The 18,102-nt window shown below is 40.3% G+C and overlaps 1 protein-coding gene across 1 annotated transcript in view; it reads left to right on the top strand.

Annotated features, from left to right (window-relative positions):
• The window catches only part of ZFPM2 (zinc finger protein, FOG family member 2), a 321,346-nt gene that overhangs the window by 68,687 nt on the left and 234,557 nt on the right, over window positions 1–18,102 (top strand). The window contains exon 3 of the mRNA XM_035125261.2: window positions 6,263–6,364. Within this exon, the coding sequence (XP_034981152.2) occupies window positions 6,263–6,364 (102 nt within the window). The remainder of the gene's footprint in view (window positions 1–6,262; window positions 6,365–18,102) is intronic.

Genomic DNA, 18,102 nt, shown 5'->3' with positions numbered 1-18,102 from the left:
TGGCTTTATCCCTTTCTTTGCTTGAATAAATAAACATTTAGTGTTATTGCTGCTTCATGAATCCAGAATTATTGGTGATATTTCAAAGCAGATATTCAGACCTTGTGGATAGAGGCACAGTGCAAAAGTTTGGTTTTGTGCATGGACCATGAAAGGGAGGAGTGGGCAAAATATGTTTCTGAAATAACTCTCTTTAATTAAATATCAAATGTTCCTCTGCAAGAAGCAATTAACAATAAAACTGTTTTGCATTTTACTTTGTGCTTTCGGGAAATTCTTTCGATAAGCACATTGTGTGTAAACATGTCAGAATCACCAGTTGCAGGTAGATTCCAACTGGGGTCCTCTGGGCCAAATATGGGCCCTCATGTCCAGAGCTCTTTTCTGCTGGAACTCTTAGTCTTCCAACAGCCCATGTATGTTTACTGCAACTAACGTGGACAAATTTTCATTCAAGCAAGGGTTGAACATTCCTTAATATTGGCTCTAGCCATCAAGTCGTCACATGGGAGCCGTGATATAAAGAGGAGATGAAGACACCATTTGATTTAGCTGGATTGTCCCTGCAGTAGCCGTATAAGACCAACTCACCGGGAGAACAAACTGGGAGAGGCAGCTAGGCAGGTGGAAATGTCGTCGTATGCCTGCTGCTCATTCAAGTGAACTATCCTGAACACAAGCTTTGCTCTTTTTCTTCTGCCTGTTGTTACTTCACTTTCTGGATGTGCTCTTTCTTGGTTGCTCAGTCCCATGTCTCCCTGTCACCTTCTCTTTTGCTCCTGCCTTATTTGCTTGAACACCTTTAGAGATCAGGTTACCTTGGACAGATGCCTTGGGCTGATCATCTAACAGCAAAAGGTCCAGTGTTATAAGATCTAGATTATTTTGCAGATGCCCTTCTGGGTCTTCATGAGAGTTCAATGGACTTGAACTATAGCGCTAGATGTAATAAGACCTTTTGCAGTGTGTGGTAATGATCCCCCTTTTTAAGAGATCAGAAATGCTGAATTTGAGGTTGTTGGCTACTGTCTGTCTCGAGAGTCACTGGAGTGTGCTTGCAGGGGTGAAGTCAAAACTGCTGGAGAATCAGTGCCTGCTGTGGCTGCAGAGACTGGTAACTCGTAACTGCTGCCTCCCATGTTTGTTTTGCTTCATTAGCAGCACCAAATTGAACTCTCTGGGGCACAAGCCTGGACAGTGTGTATGGAGGTCCAGGGCTGCACAGTTGACAGGACCCCCTTCTCGGCCTTGTTGGTGTGTTCCAAAGGAAAGCAGAGAAATACATTTGAGGTGATCCGTTAATTGGATAAGGACTATAAACTAACGCAACAGGAACAGAGTAACTGACTGATTTGCTCTCACCTAGCAGCCACTTTTGTACCAGGTAGTCTGTTTCCAATTTCATCCAAGAGTCTTCCTTATGCTTTTGTTCTCAATGGCTTGCTGGCGGGGAATCCTATTGTTTAATAATAACTGACAGCCCTGACCCAAAGAATTTGTTCATTGTAGTGTTAATATAGAACTGACTTTATCAGGGGAAATATTGTTGCATCAGATCTGTGGTGTTGGATAAATGCTCTTTATGACAGGATTACCACACAAGTTAGAATAAAAATGTAAGCAACTTTTGACCAGACATATTTATTAATGGCAGTTAATTTATTTTGATTTATTCCTCACCTCATCCCCTCAGGGTGAGTTACACTTTCAAAACAGCACCTAATCCAATAAAATTTAATTACTGGGGCAGTGTAGCTGTTGAAGGAGTACTGAGTAGTGGTAAATATACCAAATCATATGATTCAAAGAAGCTACGTAAGCATACAGGTGAGAGAACCAAGAGAAATTGCAGCTTTCTTTTGAGGTTTTTCCAGCTGCCAGGGCCGTCTTAAGCATATCGGGCGCCCTGGCGTCATGGTGCGAAGATCGCTCCGGCGCCCCCCGCCCCGTTTCCCACCGCGGCTGTCTGGCGGGCGTGGCTACTGCAGGCGCAGCCCCCCCCCCGACGGCCCTGCACCACCCAGCCTTGCCTTAGAGCCAGCCCTGTCAGCCACAGCTCCTAATTCCCCAGATGTACACTGTAGTTCAGCCCTAAAAATGGCTTCCCTCTTTGACTTTCAGATGAGCTAATCTACTTGTGTACCCGATTCTGTTCCTTGTGCAACTAGGCACATGCAGAGCTTTTTTATTCAGTGGACTTCTATTTAATAAGGAAAATCTAATCTTAGGGTTGTGGCTGAAATCCCCAAAAGTGAAACTGGGTACATTCAGGAAACTGTGAAATACTTCAGGATCGATATTAAAGATGGTTTCATGTTTGGATACACTCTTCTCAATTTCTGACGGTTTTCACACAATCACATTGGGCAGCATAATATTGGCTGCTGTCTATCCCATGGAATGTGACTGTTCTTGTTCCTTCGCCTCCCTTCTCTCTGTGTGTGTATTTGGCAGCTATAAAGCTATGTGCTTCAAGTATAAAAGCAACATACTGCTTGTCACCAGCACTTTAAAAAATGTCACTTTGTAAGTAATAAGCACCAATTACTGAGTGATAGGCAGCAGTTAGGAGAAAAGAGCAGGAAAATATGGGGTATAAATGGTGCTAAATGAGTGCAGCAGAGAACCTGCAATTCTACAGTCGTCTCCCCTCCCCTCCTTTTGTCCCATTTCTGTCATACATGGCTAAGAAAAGAACTGACATACAGTAAAAGAGATTTTTTTATTTAAAAAAAACAATTAAATTAAAAAATAACAGAACCCCTGTTTTACTGAAATGCAGCTCAATACTACAATAATTACGCACATGGACATATTGTTGACTAACTGGATGTTTTTCTTTGAGGACTTCCCTTCTTAAATCATAATGAATCCCATTGCTCTTAAATCAGTGGTTGCAATGCTTCCTAAAAACCTAACATAGGAACACCCCTGAAATTTTTTAATCTTCAAGAGTTGGATAGGGATTATTTACATGTCATAGTCACTCACTTAAATCTGCTTAAATCTCAATGCACTTTTTCCCACCAGGTGGTGAATCATTTGAGGAAATGATGAGGCAGCTCACAGTTTTCCAATTGTGTTTTCAAGTTTCAATTTCTGATAGAGGCACTTAGAGAAACCTCCCCTTTGCCCCATTTTTTTCAATTTGATTCCAACACTGGGTTGTGAGAGGAACACTTCCCACAGTTCTGTATTTCCAAACCCATTTGATAGACTTGTACATGGAGAAGGTTGTGGCAACATTGTTTGTGTTATCAGAATTGTAAATTACTTAGGCATCCCTGAGCAATTTGATATTTGTGAATTCCAGTGTGAACTGACAGAATCTGCTTCTCCTAATTGACTGTGTGTTTAGATTTCCACTTACTTTCCTATCCCCAGATTGTCCTGTTCAAAAATTCTATCAACATTTGTTTAAAACTCATATTTTCTAAAGAAAATGTGCTTGCAAGTATATACTTTAAATACTTAAAGTTTCATGAGAAACTTTAAAAATTAGCAAATTCACGTGGATACAGGACAGAACAGTTTTATGGGCAAATAAATGCAAAAGTGTCAGACTAGAAAAAGATTCCTAAAGTCCATCACCAGAACTTTGGGCAGATTGCAAACAATAACCCACTAAAGTGAAAAATACTATGCTCCCAAGAATGTATCTGCTTTTGGTGTGTCATGATTCACTGCAAAATTAATTTGACTCTGAAGTCATGATGTGAAATACTTGCAGGCGTTCTGATAATGTCCTCTTCTTGTACTCTTGCTTCACTTGACTGTCTAAAGAGCACCTCTTTTGCATTTGGGACTGAAGTTGTGTGTTTGAACACCTCCAAACTTGAGAAGTTCTCCAGACACAAAGCCAGTGTTATATAGTTCCATGGTACACACCCATACAATATACGATATGAGCTCTTTGAAATTTACATACTGATGTTGGTGAGCCATATCTCACTGCAGAGGTGTTGTTGTTTAGTCGTTTAGTCATGTCCGACTCTTCGTGACCCCATGGACCATAGCACGCCAGGCACTCCTGTCTTGCACTGCCTCCCGCAGTTTGGTCAAACTCATGTTCGTAGCTTCGAGAACACTGTCCAACCATCTCGTCCTCTGTCATCCCCTTCTCCTAGTGCCCTCAATCTTTCCCAACATCAGGGTCTTTCCCAAGGATTCTTCTCTTCTCATGAGGTGGCCAAAGCTCCAATACTTTGGCCTCCAATACTGCAGAGGTAGCCTCTATCTTATGCTTTACTTTGGCTGAATAGGTTGGAATAGAAGGAGCTGTTTTTTAATTCTCACTAAAATCAGCTGGAATATATAGTAATTGTCTTTTTTGCTGAGATGTTACACCATTGCTGATGGTGGGATGAGGTGGATTAAGTTATTTGCACCTAGGTCCCATTGAAATCAGGCTGGAAACTGTGACAAATTTAGTATGTATCCAGCCAAATGAAAACTTCACTGATATTGTTTTTAAATCAGCACTGAGTATTTGTATTTTTACTGACTTAGGGCAGTAAATTTAGGTACTAGGTGCTTGCATGGTGTTTCCTGTACTTTGTGAAAGTTATTGTTGTCTTTCATTTTTTCCTCTTCACTGTGTTCATACTGCCAAGGTTCATTGTTCAGAGGCAGTGTAGACCTCTGAAGACCAGCTGCTGGAACTAAGCAAAAGGAGAACGCTGTTGCCTTCATGCCCTGCTCCTTTTGTAGGCTTCCCAAACACACCTGACTGTTTTTTGTTAGAAACAGAATGCTAGATGAGATGGACCTTTGGACTGATCCAGCAAGACTCTTTTTGTTCTTATATTATTAAGGCCCATTGTGGTTCCCTGCAGTGTGTACACATAGTATGGGCATGTAAATAGCAGCAACAAAAGAGCTCTCTCATGGTCTTCCAAAATTTGATGTATTTATTTATGATGCTCTGTAGTGTCACTTTGAAACAGAGTTTCCACTGTTTCAATTTTCTGTTTGGTGATACTGGTAATTTAGTTTTACATTTATGCTTCCTGGAAGAGTAAACTTGAATTCCATTCCAAACTTTTCACATTTCCCTCTCTTCTTGAAGGCAGCTTTCTGTTTGTAACTAGAAGTCCTTTACCGAAAGCTATCTTGTCTGATGATAAAACCATGAGTGTATGAAGCTCACACATTTTTCATCTCTTTTATGACCTTATCTTTCACGAGCGGCTTCTGTGAAGGTATCCTAACTATAGAAAGCACCTGGAAAACATATATGATATCTGTACTGTGATAAGCAGTTGTGAACAAGAAACTAGACCTGTCAGTTCTGAACTGTTCATTGTTAAAAAAAAATACTTTGTAGATTTAGCCGATTGCAAAATACATTATAGGGGGACGAACAGCTGCTGTGATACTCAGTCAAGAAAGCTCAATAGGTACTATTGCATAAGAATTTTTTCATGAGAGCCTTATATTGAGGGGATGTGCATGGATTACTGTAGTGTGAGGAATGCCTGTGTGACGCTAGAACTTCAGTCCTAAATGCATGTGATTTCATTAGGACTTCTAACTTTGTGTCTTTTGGATAGCAAAGTAGAATCCTGATCCCCCCCCCCCCCAAAAAATGTGACGCTTCCAATTATATATAGGGGGGAAATTACTGCCAATATACAAACAATGCTATATTCTGTTATGCTGTCAGTAAATCACAATCCCAGCTAATAGGACACAAAGTTTACTCAGCATTTAGTTTCTAAAATGTGCTAAGGTTCAAACCTATCTCCTAAGGAAGGTCTTCTGAGCTGGATGTATTTACCACCTATGAAGTGGGAACTTTTAAAGAATCTCTTTGATTTCTGTTTTCTGGGTGAAAATCTGTGCTGTCCTTTATTTCTCAGAAAATATATAACCCCTTCCCACCTCCAAATCTTCCCCAAATCCACATCTGCATCAGAAAATATGAGGCCCATCATTGGTTTCACCCCACAAATCCCCTCAAATTAAATGTTTCTATGTTGGGGAAGGTTGATACAGAATTTTGAAGCTGTTGAACAAGCTTCAAGGATTTGATTCTTATAAAGTATTGTAGGATTTTTTGACATTTTAATAACTCCTTAGATGCAAACGTGCTAGAATATTGTTATTTTAAAAAATAAGATGGTTAATTTTTTGTCTATATATAATATGCAGTCAAAATGATTAATTTCATTGTCTCGTGTTTGTGTTTTAAGATGGAGAAAGAGAGAGAAGTAGGAAGCAGAAGATGTTAATTCTGTGTATTTCCTTGGCAAATTGATAGGTGATGAAGAGGGCAGCCAAGAAGCAGCAGATTCTGATGGGGATGCACGGTTGGAGAAACCTGGATCACTTATGCTCGAAACAGAAGACTGGGATGGGCCAGGTAGGAATATATTGCTATATAGATAAATTAACAGCAAGCACTGCAAGATTCAATGCTCCCTCCGCCTCACCAATTGAACATAGTCAATATTGCATATCATTTTATTTTTGCAAAGACTTTTCGTGGATTTTTTTTATAGGTGAGTAGCAAGATAAAGGGGTTCTACTTTCGTCTCCATGAAAAGTGGAAAACAAAGGTTTTATGAAATTGAAAATATATAGCAAAATTTTTGCTAAGTAGAGATTTCAGGGTCAATAGCAAAAGGCAATGATCTGTCCAATGTAGTATTAAGTAAACATCCTGTCAGCGCAAGGATTTTTACTTGTGCAGTGGGACTTCTCCTCCTCTCCTCCCCCTGTGTGTTCCCTAATTCTGTTCCAAGGGTTCCCCCAACTCCCCAGAATGTTTTTCAGGAGGGCATGGACATGGGTGAAAGGGGTAGAGACTCAAGTGGCAATCTTGCACTGATGGGACCTATGTAGTAATTCTTCCAAATGTTAGAAGAAGTGTTATACAGTGGAACCTCGGGTTGCAGACGTAATCCGTGATGGAGGCACATCTGCAACCCGCAGCGTTCATAACCTGCAGTGCTGCGTCTGCGCACACGCGTGACACAATTTGGTGCTCATGCGCAAAGTGCGATTTAGCGCTTCTGCGCATGCATGAGCGGCAAAACCCGGAAGTAACCCTTTCCGGTACTTCTGCGTTTCCCGCGGTCTGTAACCTGAAAACGCGTAACCTGAAGCGTCTGTAACCCGAGGTACGACTGTACTGAAATGGTGTCTGATTTGCTCCCAACATACACATTCTACTTTGGAAAGGGTAATGTCTGAAACACGACTCTGAGTATAAACACACAACTCCAGAGCCATTTTTATAATCATTGGTATGGCATTTCTGAGCGTGCAGAGTTGTTTACCACCCTTAGCTTATTCAACAGCCTGAAAAATACACACAAACACACACACACACACACACACACACACACACATTTTTATTATATTTCTATAACGCCCTTCATCATAAGATCTCAGGGCGGCTCACAGAATAAAATACAAGATAAAAATAAGTGAATAATTAAAACGAAATAGCAAAACGCTCCCTTTCCACACATTTAAAAAGACTGTAGGATATTTATCAGGAGCGCCTGGTGTGCTCTGGTCCGTCGGACACGACTAAACAACTAAACAACAACAACAAAAGAATATTAATCAGCCAGAATATTAAACCAGCTTTATCATCAGGTTTTAAGGTGGTGTGCAACAAAATTTAAAGGTATAGCCATCAGACATAAAAATTATGAAAATGAAATGCAGCAAAAATCTGGGAACCTAAGTAAGGTAAACCAACCTCATAAGCCTGGACTGTTAGCTCATTGGCAGCCTGTGAAGCTCCTTTAAGAGCAGTGTGATTTGTGCATTATAGAATATCTCAGTGATTAGCTGAGTGCATGAGGATAATCAGTAAACTGAGCAGGGATTTAAGCTTGAGTTAGCATGCTATATCTGCTAGGGGTGTGCATTGACTCTGTGTGAGTGAGGGCCAAATAACAAGGGAAACCAGGGTGCAGAATCATCATGAGTTCAGTACATAGGCCACTTGAGGTGGCCTATGCTGCCCATCCTAATTCTGGTCACAGCAGTTGTGTAGGGATGAGCAACCCTATTTGATTTCTTAAGACATCCCTACTCTAAGTGGTGCCCCTAGCATCAAAATTTCCATTTTTGTCCAGAAGGATACAATGGTTGATGGTATATATTGTTGCTGAGACATCAAGAAGAACCAATATAGTCACTCTGTCTTTGCCCTTGTCTGCATAGATCATCCACCAGGATGACCAAAGCAGTGACAGTACGATTGAAACATATCTGACCGTCCATTCTGTCCTTGGTCACTGATAGCCACATATTTCACCCAATGAACTATGTGACTTGACTATGGGAAGTCTAAACAAGCACTAAGTACCTCTCAAATCAATTGATCAATGTTACCAAAACTATACCACAGATTCTGTCTGTATGTGTCTTTGCTTCTACGTGCATCACCATTTACTCTAAAGGATATACTTTAGACTAGCAAGCAGTATGTGGAATGTTTTGTTAGCATTTCTTAGGGAGGGTGCTGGATTTTTAAAAAAATGTTTCAGGTGGGCATTACTCTATCTTCCTTCCCCCTCACTTTTTTTTACAAGAAATAAAAAGATATGCCTGCAATCCTGAGCATACTTACATGATAGTAAGTACAATGGAACTCAGTGGAGCTTCCTACTGTGTAAGTATGGTGTTAGCAGCCACTTAGAACAGTGGCATAAAAAATGTTATCTGGTGACTGCCAAATGTTTTCTTGAAAATGTTATTGGAATGACACTCTGTGGTGATGTAGCATTGCTTCAGAGGCATTCTGGGATAAATGTCATGACCTAAAGTCATTTCAGGAGTTTTCTGGGTGGGGTGGAGATGCATAAGCAACAACAAAAAATAGCATTTTCAACTTTGTTTTTTAAAAAGAGAAAGCATTGTCACTTCCCGATATGATAAGCACTTGTTGTCACACTGAGGTTCAACTGTGTACACACATACCTGGAAGTAAGTACCATTGAAGCCAGTGGGGCTTACTTCTAAGTAGACATAGGATTACACATTAAACAAACTTTTGGCTCAGCACAAATTTCTGCATGACCATTTCCTAGATCTTCCTTGGAGTGTACCTCTAACTTTCAGAACTCTAATAAGAAGCAGCACCAATTTGTAGAGCCTGTTTATTGCTCTTTTAAAGATAGTAGCAGTACTTCCTTAAATTATTATTTTTTGGCTGGAAACTAAAGAGCTATTATCTAGTTTCAAACTCTGAGCTTACATTTAGAAGCACGTTGAGTTTAACAAATGGATATGGCAGCCAATGATGTTTTCAAGGACTTTTCTTATCAGTTTTCATTTGATATAAATCATTTAACACACCCTGGTCATTGACTTCAGAGTTAAGAGAGAAACCTGTGGACTGCAATCAATAAAGTGTAAGAGCTTCGTGTTTAGGCAGAAATGTAAGCTAATATTTTCTCTTACAAACAGTATAAACAGTGCAAATGCAACATGACAGAGCTGGAAAAAGGTGGCAGTTTCAGCGACATGAATAAGAATGACCCAGACAGCCATTAGCTGTAAATAATGCAAAACTTGGTTTGTGGAACAAAAAAGCGTAAAGGATTAGATTTGTTTTTCAAATGATACTGAGGCGTCTCTTCCCTTGAATGCAGTTGAGTTTTGCCTTATGTAAAGATGTCAAAATTCATTCTGTAATTATTAGCATAACTGATAGGTGTATAATGGTGACCATATTTAAACAATAATTTCCTCAGAAAAGCTATGTCTAAAAATGGAGAATATTCTCTTCAAAAGGGTGAAGGAAGCCCAAACTCTTTGTAGAAATAATTTATAATGCAACAACAACATTTTCATTAAAAAGGCCTTTCAATCACATTTTCATCCTTGCTTGACTTTGCAAATTACTGTGTTCTGTGTAAGAAGAGGAGCAGAACTCCAGCAGTAATTTTCTGAAACCAGCAGGTGGAAAATATAGTGCAAACAAAAATGAAGATACAGTATATCTGATTATGATGATGTTATTTATAATGTTGTTAATGATATACAAAAATATGCCTATATTTCACACAAAGTACTGCAGCATTATGTAAAAACAAGATTCAGCACTAAAATATATTACAATATATTTCATGGAAAACATTTTAAACAAAAAAGATTGCCTTAGCAATGAGAGGTTACTTCTCCTGCCACCATAAAAAAATACACTTGAAAAATTCTACTTTCTTTGTTACATTAACTGTACAAAAAATGTGTATAACTTTAACCTTTGGTTCTCATTCTCTCCAAATGAAAATGATGTTGGAATGTATAGAAATTTTGAATCTTTTCAAGGCAAGTGGGTAAATTATATGATCTATGAATGGGGAAATTGAGTAAAGGTAGAAATTAAATATTTTTTGCTACTGCCTATGCACCAAGCCATTGAGCAAACCCTCAGCGTGGCATTTCCTATACTGCTGTCTGTGAGACTTCAGAAGCTCTGTTGCACCAGGAAAGTTAGAGTAGCCAAATTCCAGAAGAGAATGTGGCTGTATTAACCGAGAAAGTGCCCAAAGGCCAAACAGTTCCCGCAGTTTCAGCATTGTCTCACTTGGCAGTATAACAAATGAACATGATCAGAAACCTTGCTTCATCCACATCTACTGTCTACAAGCCATAAAGGGAAGTGAACAGAAAACTAACAGGGAGCTGGAGTAAACAGACGTCCTGGAGGGCTCCTATATAGAAGACCACAGGAAATTGAGTCTGGAAAGGATCTGTCCCCCAATATCCTTAAAACTGTCAAAAAATAAAAGAAGCCACTAAGACTACCATCTTGTGCATTCTTGGAAATAAATCCCACTGAAATCACTGGGGCTTACTTCTGAGTAAATGTGGATTAGATTGAACTTTCCTGCCGATTTGAATTATGTGCAATCTGAATCATTTTTCTTAAATTAAAGATTGAGGTTCTATGCAGAAGAATTACGGTTTTCTGGGAATCATTTATTCATAAGAAATGCCCAGCCTAGTGAAGAATTGAACGAAACATGAGTAGACCATATTAATATTCTGATGTAAGCTGACAAATAATAGCTGCTTTTGTCATGTGTGGATTATGAAGTGTGCCATTTTAGTGAAATGTGTGCTGGTGATATCCTTCTGTGTACACTATGTACATGATTTGGGGGTGGGGATTGGATTTTAAATGTTTATTTTAATAGGTTTTCTGCAACACCCTCTCGCCCTTTATAAATTACTATTTTATTTGGTGCTATAAATGAATTTGGGGAGAAAAAAAACAGGTAGTGTTTGGTGTACATTAGGATGGCTAGTTAGGAAACAGACACTGAAAATGCAGGATCTCCTTTTTACAAAAATCAATCCTGGGAAGGACTTTGAGATTACAGTCCTGATTTTGTTTCCTTTTTGATTGGGGAAATGTGGTAGATATGAGATCTTGGAAAATGCTATTTGATGTAAATTAACAAAAATCCATGGAACACAGTTAACCATAGATATAGTCTGACAGTAAGAAGAATATTGTGAAGAAGCAGAGGAAATCATAGGACGGCTGTGTGTTACTCTGCCGGTGAATCGGTATTATCTCAGCTATCAGATAATGCAGTTATCATTAATTTTCACATTTGCATTTCAATCTTGGGAAGGAAATGACTCTTGCTGGATGGAGATAAGAGCTCTGTACCACTATAATGAACCATCATTTTATCCTGATGCTTTGTATCCATATGAAAATGAAGCTGGGTGTTGGTGTGGTATGTGAGGAAGTGTGTGTGTGTGTGTGTGTGTGTGTTGGGCGGTGTCATAGAAAAATTATAACAAAGTGCCAAAATTACTACGACTTCAGAGTCTTTTATGAAACAAGAGGCAGTCAAAATAGTACCTTCTATAGTGAAGTGGATGCTAGATTAAAAGAAGAAAGCCAGGCACCCCTGTTGCTGGATAATCTGGAGGAGAGGGGCAGGGTAGGGGAACCTCATTGAATCATAAACATGTAATTCCAGATTCCATCATCTAAATGAAATATCCCTAGAACTGGAAGATAGCAGGCAAGCTAATTCCCCCTTCTGTTCGACTCCCAGAACAATTTGAAAACCAAGGCACAGCTTCTGATTGGCTGCAGGAGCTTCCTGCACTCAATCGGAAGCCACGTTGGATGTTCGGCTTCCAAAAAACATTTGCAAACCGGAACACTCACTTCCAGGTTTGTGGCATTCAGGAGCCAAAACGTCTGAGTATGAAGGCGTTCGACAATCAAGTTACGACTGTATTAGTTCTACTCAATTAATGGACATAACTAACTTGACTCCCTTAATTTCAGTGGGGCTACTCCAAATAGAACTAAATTGGATACAACCCATTGAAATTAGTCATGTCCATTGTTTCCAGTGGGTATGCTCTGAGGAGCACTTACTTTGGATATAACCCAATGTATAGGATTACACTGGTAGTTTCAAAAATGGTTTACCACATGAGGACTTGTGTTGGAGAATCACAACTCCCAAACTATGTTGGTTGTGCTGATCTAGTTGATCTCTTTGGATCAAAGCTGACTTACAAATATCACGGTTATCAATTAGTAGGCATTGGGTAGATCATTGGCTATTGCCCTAAAATGGTAATACATTAACTTGGGAATCCCGGAATGAAAGCTGGATTAAGCCATTTTGCTATTGAGGAGTGGGAGGGAGGGGCTCTGAAGAAGTCAACCCATGACGGATTTGCCAATGGTGTTATGTCCAGATATTTGAAGAATGAGTGTACATCCAGCACGTCATTCCACTGCGAGCCACACCCCTCAATACCATCAACGGCATAGCTGCCAAGTTATCCCTTTTTTTAAAAGGGATTTCCCCTTATGCTGAATAGGCTTCCTCGCGAGTAAAGGGAAAACTTGGCAGCTATGATCAACGGTGTCCTGAGATGGTGCCCTGCCTGTTGCACCCTATCTGCAAGTCACTGCCTGGAACCACTGCAGGGTCTGTAGTGTGCAAAGCAGGATGCTGGGTTATGAGAAAACATCCACTACTGAAGGAAAAACTGTACTATGAAAATAGGTTGGGGTTTTTTTAAGAGCACTTGCATTTTGGTGGTCTGTACTTTGCTGGTTCTCTGTACTTCCAGTTTAGGACATGGATGCCAAACTAAGAAGAACAAAAAAAAAAGCTATGGTACATCTTAGGAGATTTCTCTTCATGTTGAAAGAGATAGCCATGATGCTACATGTCCCAGGAAAACCAGTTTTGTACTTCTGACCTCTGACAGTGTGTATGTAGAGTCAGAGCATCTCTTTTCACACCCAAATTTTCCCTGCTATTTTCTCTTTTTGCCACAGGAGTGTTGAGGAGAATAGCATGGGTTGAGGTCAGATTACTGCGTTAGATGAACACAATGAGCACAACAGATTCCCTGGTCAGAGCCCCCCTAAGTGTGAACAGAAGGGTCAAAGTCTTTTGTGGGTAATTGTTTCTATTATTGGACTCATAAACATAAGTATGGCAATACAATGTAAATACATAAGCATAAGGGACAAGCTGTCAGGGGGAAATCCCATTTTTGGACATGGTACATAATATAGTAAAGACATTTAGAAGTTCAACTTCTGTAGGCTGTGCAGTGAAGGACTTAGAGTTTGAAATTCTATTGGGAATCAACAGACATCTGCATTACAATACACTGTTTCTTGTACTTTCATGCACCAGGGGACCCGCAGAATCTGGCAGGAAGCTTTGCACTTTTCAGCTGTCTCCACTGTATTTTGGTCATAAAGGCAATCACATACTCTGGTAATTGCATAGGACTAGGAAACAATGTCAGCTTCTGGAAGCAGATGGGTTGAGAATCAAAAGGGGCATGTAATTGGTCCACAACCATTTTGCTCTTTGTTGTGTTTTTCTCATTAATTCTGCCAAGATTATTCCTGCATAGCAACAATTTTTCTTGAACTGTTGAAGGACGGGTGTGTTAATATACTGAACAAGTATGCCCAACATGGAATCATTTAGAAGGAAAACTACAGTCCAACAAGTACATGCAAACAAAGAGTGAGCTAGGAGAATGCAAATTCTTTCTGAAATTATGTAGTGTTTCAACTGCTTTCAGTTATATATCCCATGTTTTTACACATAATAATATTTTCTCAAGTGAAATTTCCTTCAGTGCTGTTGTAATCTGCCTTGCCTGCCTTTTTCTTCTTGACATACTAGAGCAGATGGAATAATCTAACTACAATGACTGAAACAATATATTTGTTGATATTTTCAGCGCAACCAGTACACATTTTATTTAATTCAAATAATACATAATTTACCAGATGCAGTGGTCAGCCAATAAATAGGATTATGGTGCATGTTATGTCCAATATGTCTAATATTTATCACATAGGAGCTACTAAGTATCCCTCTGTTTGATAAGCTAGTTTGTACTTAAAATGTTGACTGTATGCTTCAGCATTGGAGGAACGTAGGGTGCAATCCTATGGCAAAAACCACAATAAGTGCCAGTTTAGGGTGCAGCAGATCTCAGGTTCAGCCAACTAATTCCTGGCTAAAGGTAAAGGGACACCAGACCATTAGGTCCAGCCGTGACCGACTCTGGGGTTGTGGCGCTCATCTCACATTATTGGCTGAGGGAGCCGGTGTACAGCTTCCAGGTCATGTGGCCAGCATGACAAAGCCGCTTCTGGCGAACCAGAGCTGCACACGGAAACGCCATTTACCTTCCCTCTGTAGCGGTACCTATTTATCTACTTGCATTTTGACGTGCTTTCGAACTGCTAGATGGCAGGAGCTGGGACCGAGCAACGGGAGCTCACCCCGTCGTGGGGATTCGCACCGCCGACCTTCTGATTGGCAAACCCTAGGCTCAGTGGTTTAACCCACAGCGCCACCCGCGTCCCTATTCTTGACTAAGCCAGGGTTAAGTTCTCAACCCTGGCTCAGCCAAACATACACCAATGTAACTTGTTCCTCCTCGCTCAGCTAGGGCTCAGCTGGCTAAGCCAAACCTGGCTGTTCCAAGGCCAGTGTAAGTCCCCACCCCCACCCCAGAGGGGCATCCTGGGGGCAGGATCAAATAGAAGTGGACTTTGGCTGGATCATAAGCCCATTCAGCTCAGGCAGGTAACCTGACAACCTAGTGTAGAACACTATTTTAAAGGCTTGTTGTCCCCCCCCTTCTTACTGGTGTAGACACAACAACAGAACCATTGCTGAATGGGGTTTGGATCTGGTTTAACTTTCTGCTGTCTTAATTTATACTGTCTTGGATTATGCCAGCTTCTTGTGCATAGGATTGCTCAGTGTGCTTAGGTTTGTCAATCTTTACTTCGGTGTCTAATGCTAAAGTTTTGTTGGAATCCCTATTGGAATGTGCATTTTCTTTTTCTTAATTTTTTTCTGTGAACTGCTTTGGCATTCTCTGAATGAAAGGCAGCATACAGATGATCTGACAGTCTCAAAATGCTTCCATTTTAGGTAACTGTCATGTGATCACTATTTCAGCTTCTTTGTGTCTGAATTTTAATGGAAAACTGGATCTGATGCTATGCTTTCGCATTTTCGTACAATGTACCATTAGAGCTCCTCTACCTTCCAGCCCCTATTTACTTCTTTTCCACTTCTTCTCCCCACCCAGACTTCCATGTGTCCCGTACCCTTGTACCCATTTTGCCCTGGCCCTTTTTATCCTTTCCTTGTCTCACTTCTTCCTTCCTTATAGTCCCTTCTTACATCTTAACTTCCTGTGAGAAGGGTTATAGCTCAGTGGTATAGCACCTGCTTTGCATGCAGATGGTCTCAGGTTTGAACCCTGGCCTGGCACCTCCAGGGAGCGCTGGAAGAGAAACCTGTCTGAAACGATGGAGAGTCACTGCCAATGTAGACAGTGTAGACAGTACTGAGCTAGATGAACCTGAGTCAGTGTAAGCTTCCTATGCTCTTATTTGCATTACATTTTATTCCTTTTCTATATTCCAGTGTTATTCCCATTCCACTTACCTTTTCTAAAATCTCCCAGCTGCTTTCTTGTCTTCTTTCCTACTTGCTTCACTCATTTTCTCAACAAGTTATATCTTCCTACTTCTCCACCCCTAGTTCAGTGGTTTTCAAACATTTCCCCCTACAGACCAGTTGAAAATTGCTGACCACTTATTGGCTTTTCTACCTGTTGTGGCAATTGCAGTGCTTTGTGCTACCGTAGTAGCTGTATGATTTCTAATTGTATTCTTTTTTAAAATATTTCTTATATTTATTGTATTACATATTACAATAAAAGGTAAAGGTAAAGGGACCCCTGACCATTAGGTCCAGTCGTGACCGACTCTGGGGTTGCGCGCTCATCTCGCATTATTGGCCGAGGGAGCCGGCGTATAGCTTCCAGGTCATGTGGCCAGCATGACAAAGCCGCTTCTGGCAAACCAGAGCAGCACATGGAAACGCCATTTACCTTCCCGCTGTAGCGGTTCCTATTTATCTACTTGCATTTTGACGTGCTTATGAACTGCTAGGTTGGCAGGAGCTGGGACCAAGCAACGGGAGCTCACCCCGTCACAGGGATTCAAACCACCAACCTTCTGATCAGCAAGCCCTAGGCTCAGTGGTTTAACCACAGCGCCACCTGGGTCCCACATATTACAATACTAAATAATAAAAAACAATATTACATATAAAAGAAACAATTAAGATGCAATTAAAAATCAACGTGAATATTCAATGCACTAAACTTGCTGCTCAAAACCACTGCTCCTACTTGTCTTCATGCCATGGGCCAACTGAATGAAGCTTATGGATCATGGGTGGTCCATGGACCACAGTTGGAGACCTCTCGCACACTCCATCCTGCCCTTGAGCATGCTTTTACATTTACAGCTAGTGGGAGAACCCTGATTGCCAGAAACTAATGCTAAAGTCAGCTAGAGAGGGAGGCAATGATAGATTTTCTTCCCAATATTTTTTCCAAAGAGGATGAGAAACAAAGCTTTTCCCATTCTCTGCTTCTTCTGTAGTCATCCAGTACAGGCAATACTCCATAGGGGCAGTGTGATGCAGTGGTTTAGGGTGCTGAACTTGGAAGAGATGGGTTTGAATACCATTCTCTCGTAGTCTAGTTTTGCCTTTCAGATCAGTCGTGAAAAAGGTAAGTAAAAATATTAGGTCATGTAATATGGAACTTCTGTTCAATATGACACTATCTGGATCCTTTGCTATGCTTGAGTCATACCAGAGTTTCAGACAGTGATTACTCAAATATGTGTATCAAACCTGAGTGCTGTGTTTTTTTTAAAGCCTATTCCAATTTTCTTTGAGTGCAATTATAACCTTGGTTTAAGCTTGGTTTCAGTTCCTCCCACACAACAGGTGAATAGGGATGTCAGAGTTAGTAGAACCAGTCATCTGTTCAATGGCATGCCAAAGAATCTAATCCTGTAGAGCCAGGGTATCCAGAGTGGTGCCCTCCAGATGTTGTTGGAGTACAATTTTCATCACCCCAATCATTGCCATTGCTGGTTGGGGCTGATGGGAGCTATAAGTCCAACATCTGTAGGGCACCATGCTGCTTACCCCTGCAGATGAGTGACTGTGTTCAGCTTGAAGTGTAAATGTAAATTGTTCAAAACATTTTTAAAATATGTTTGGATTTTAATAAGGTAATGTTTACTCGGCTTTCTGTTTCAGATACAAAATACAATAAAGAATTACCTGGCAAAATGTACCATGCTCCTTTCAAGCATCTAAACCTAGTACGTAAAGAAAGGCTTTGCTATTATTTCTCCAGAGTCTAGATGTATCATATCACTTATCTAAAGAGAGAGCTGATATATATTATAAAGAAAAATGCTGACCTAGTTAGTAAAGCTGAAACCATTCATTAATTAGAAGTCATAATTGCAATTACATGGCAAAATTAATTTATCATGAAAATAATCCTATCAGTTTTCCTTTCTGGAAAAGTGAAGTGATTTTTTTTTTTTTTTAGCAAGACAGATAGCTCAAGGCTGATATTCTTGTGATGCTGCATTAAGGCTGAATGAAACAGCAAACATCATTTTCAGGGTTTGGGGCTTCTAGCACTAACAGTTTGTCTATTGTAGAAGTTCCATCTCTAAATATATACAGGTCAAATAAAATATGCAGGTAT

The sequence above is a fragment of the Zootoca vivipara genome, chromosome 8, assembly GCF_963506605.1.
Source record: "Zootoca vivipara chromosome 8, rZooViv1.1, whole genome shotgun sequence".
NCBI classification, from domain to species: Eukaryota; Metazoa; Chordata; class Lepidosauria; order Squamata; family Lacertidae; genus Zootoca; species Zootoca vivipara.
Note: the sequence above shows the minus strand (reverse complement) of the source record. Positions and strands in the feature narration are given on the sequence as shown.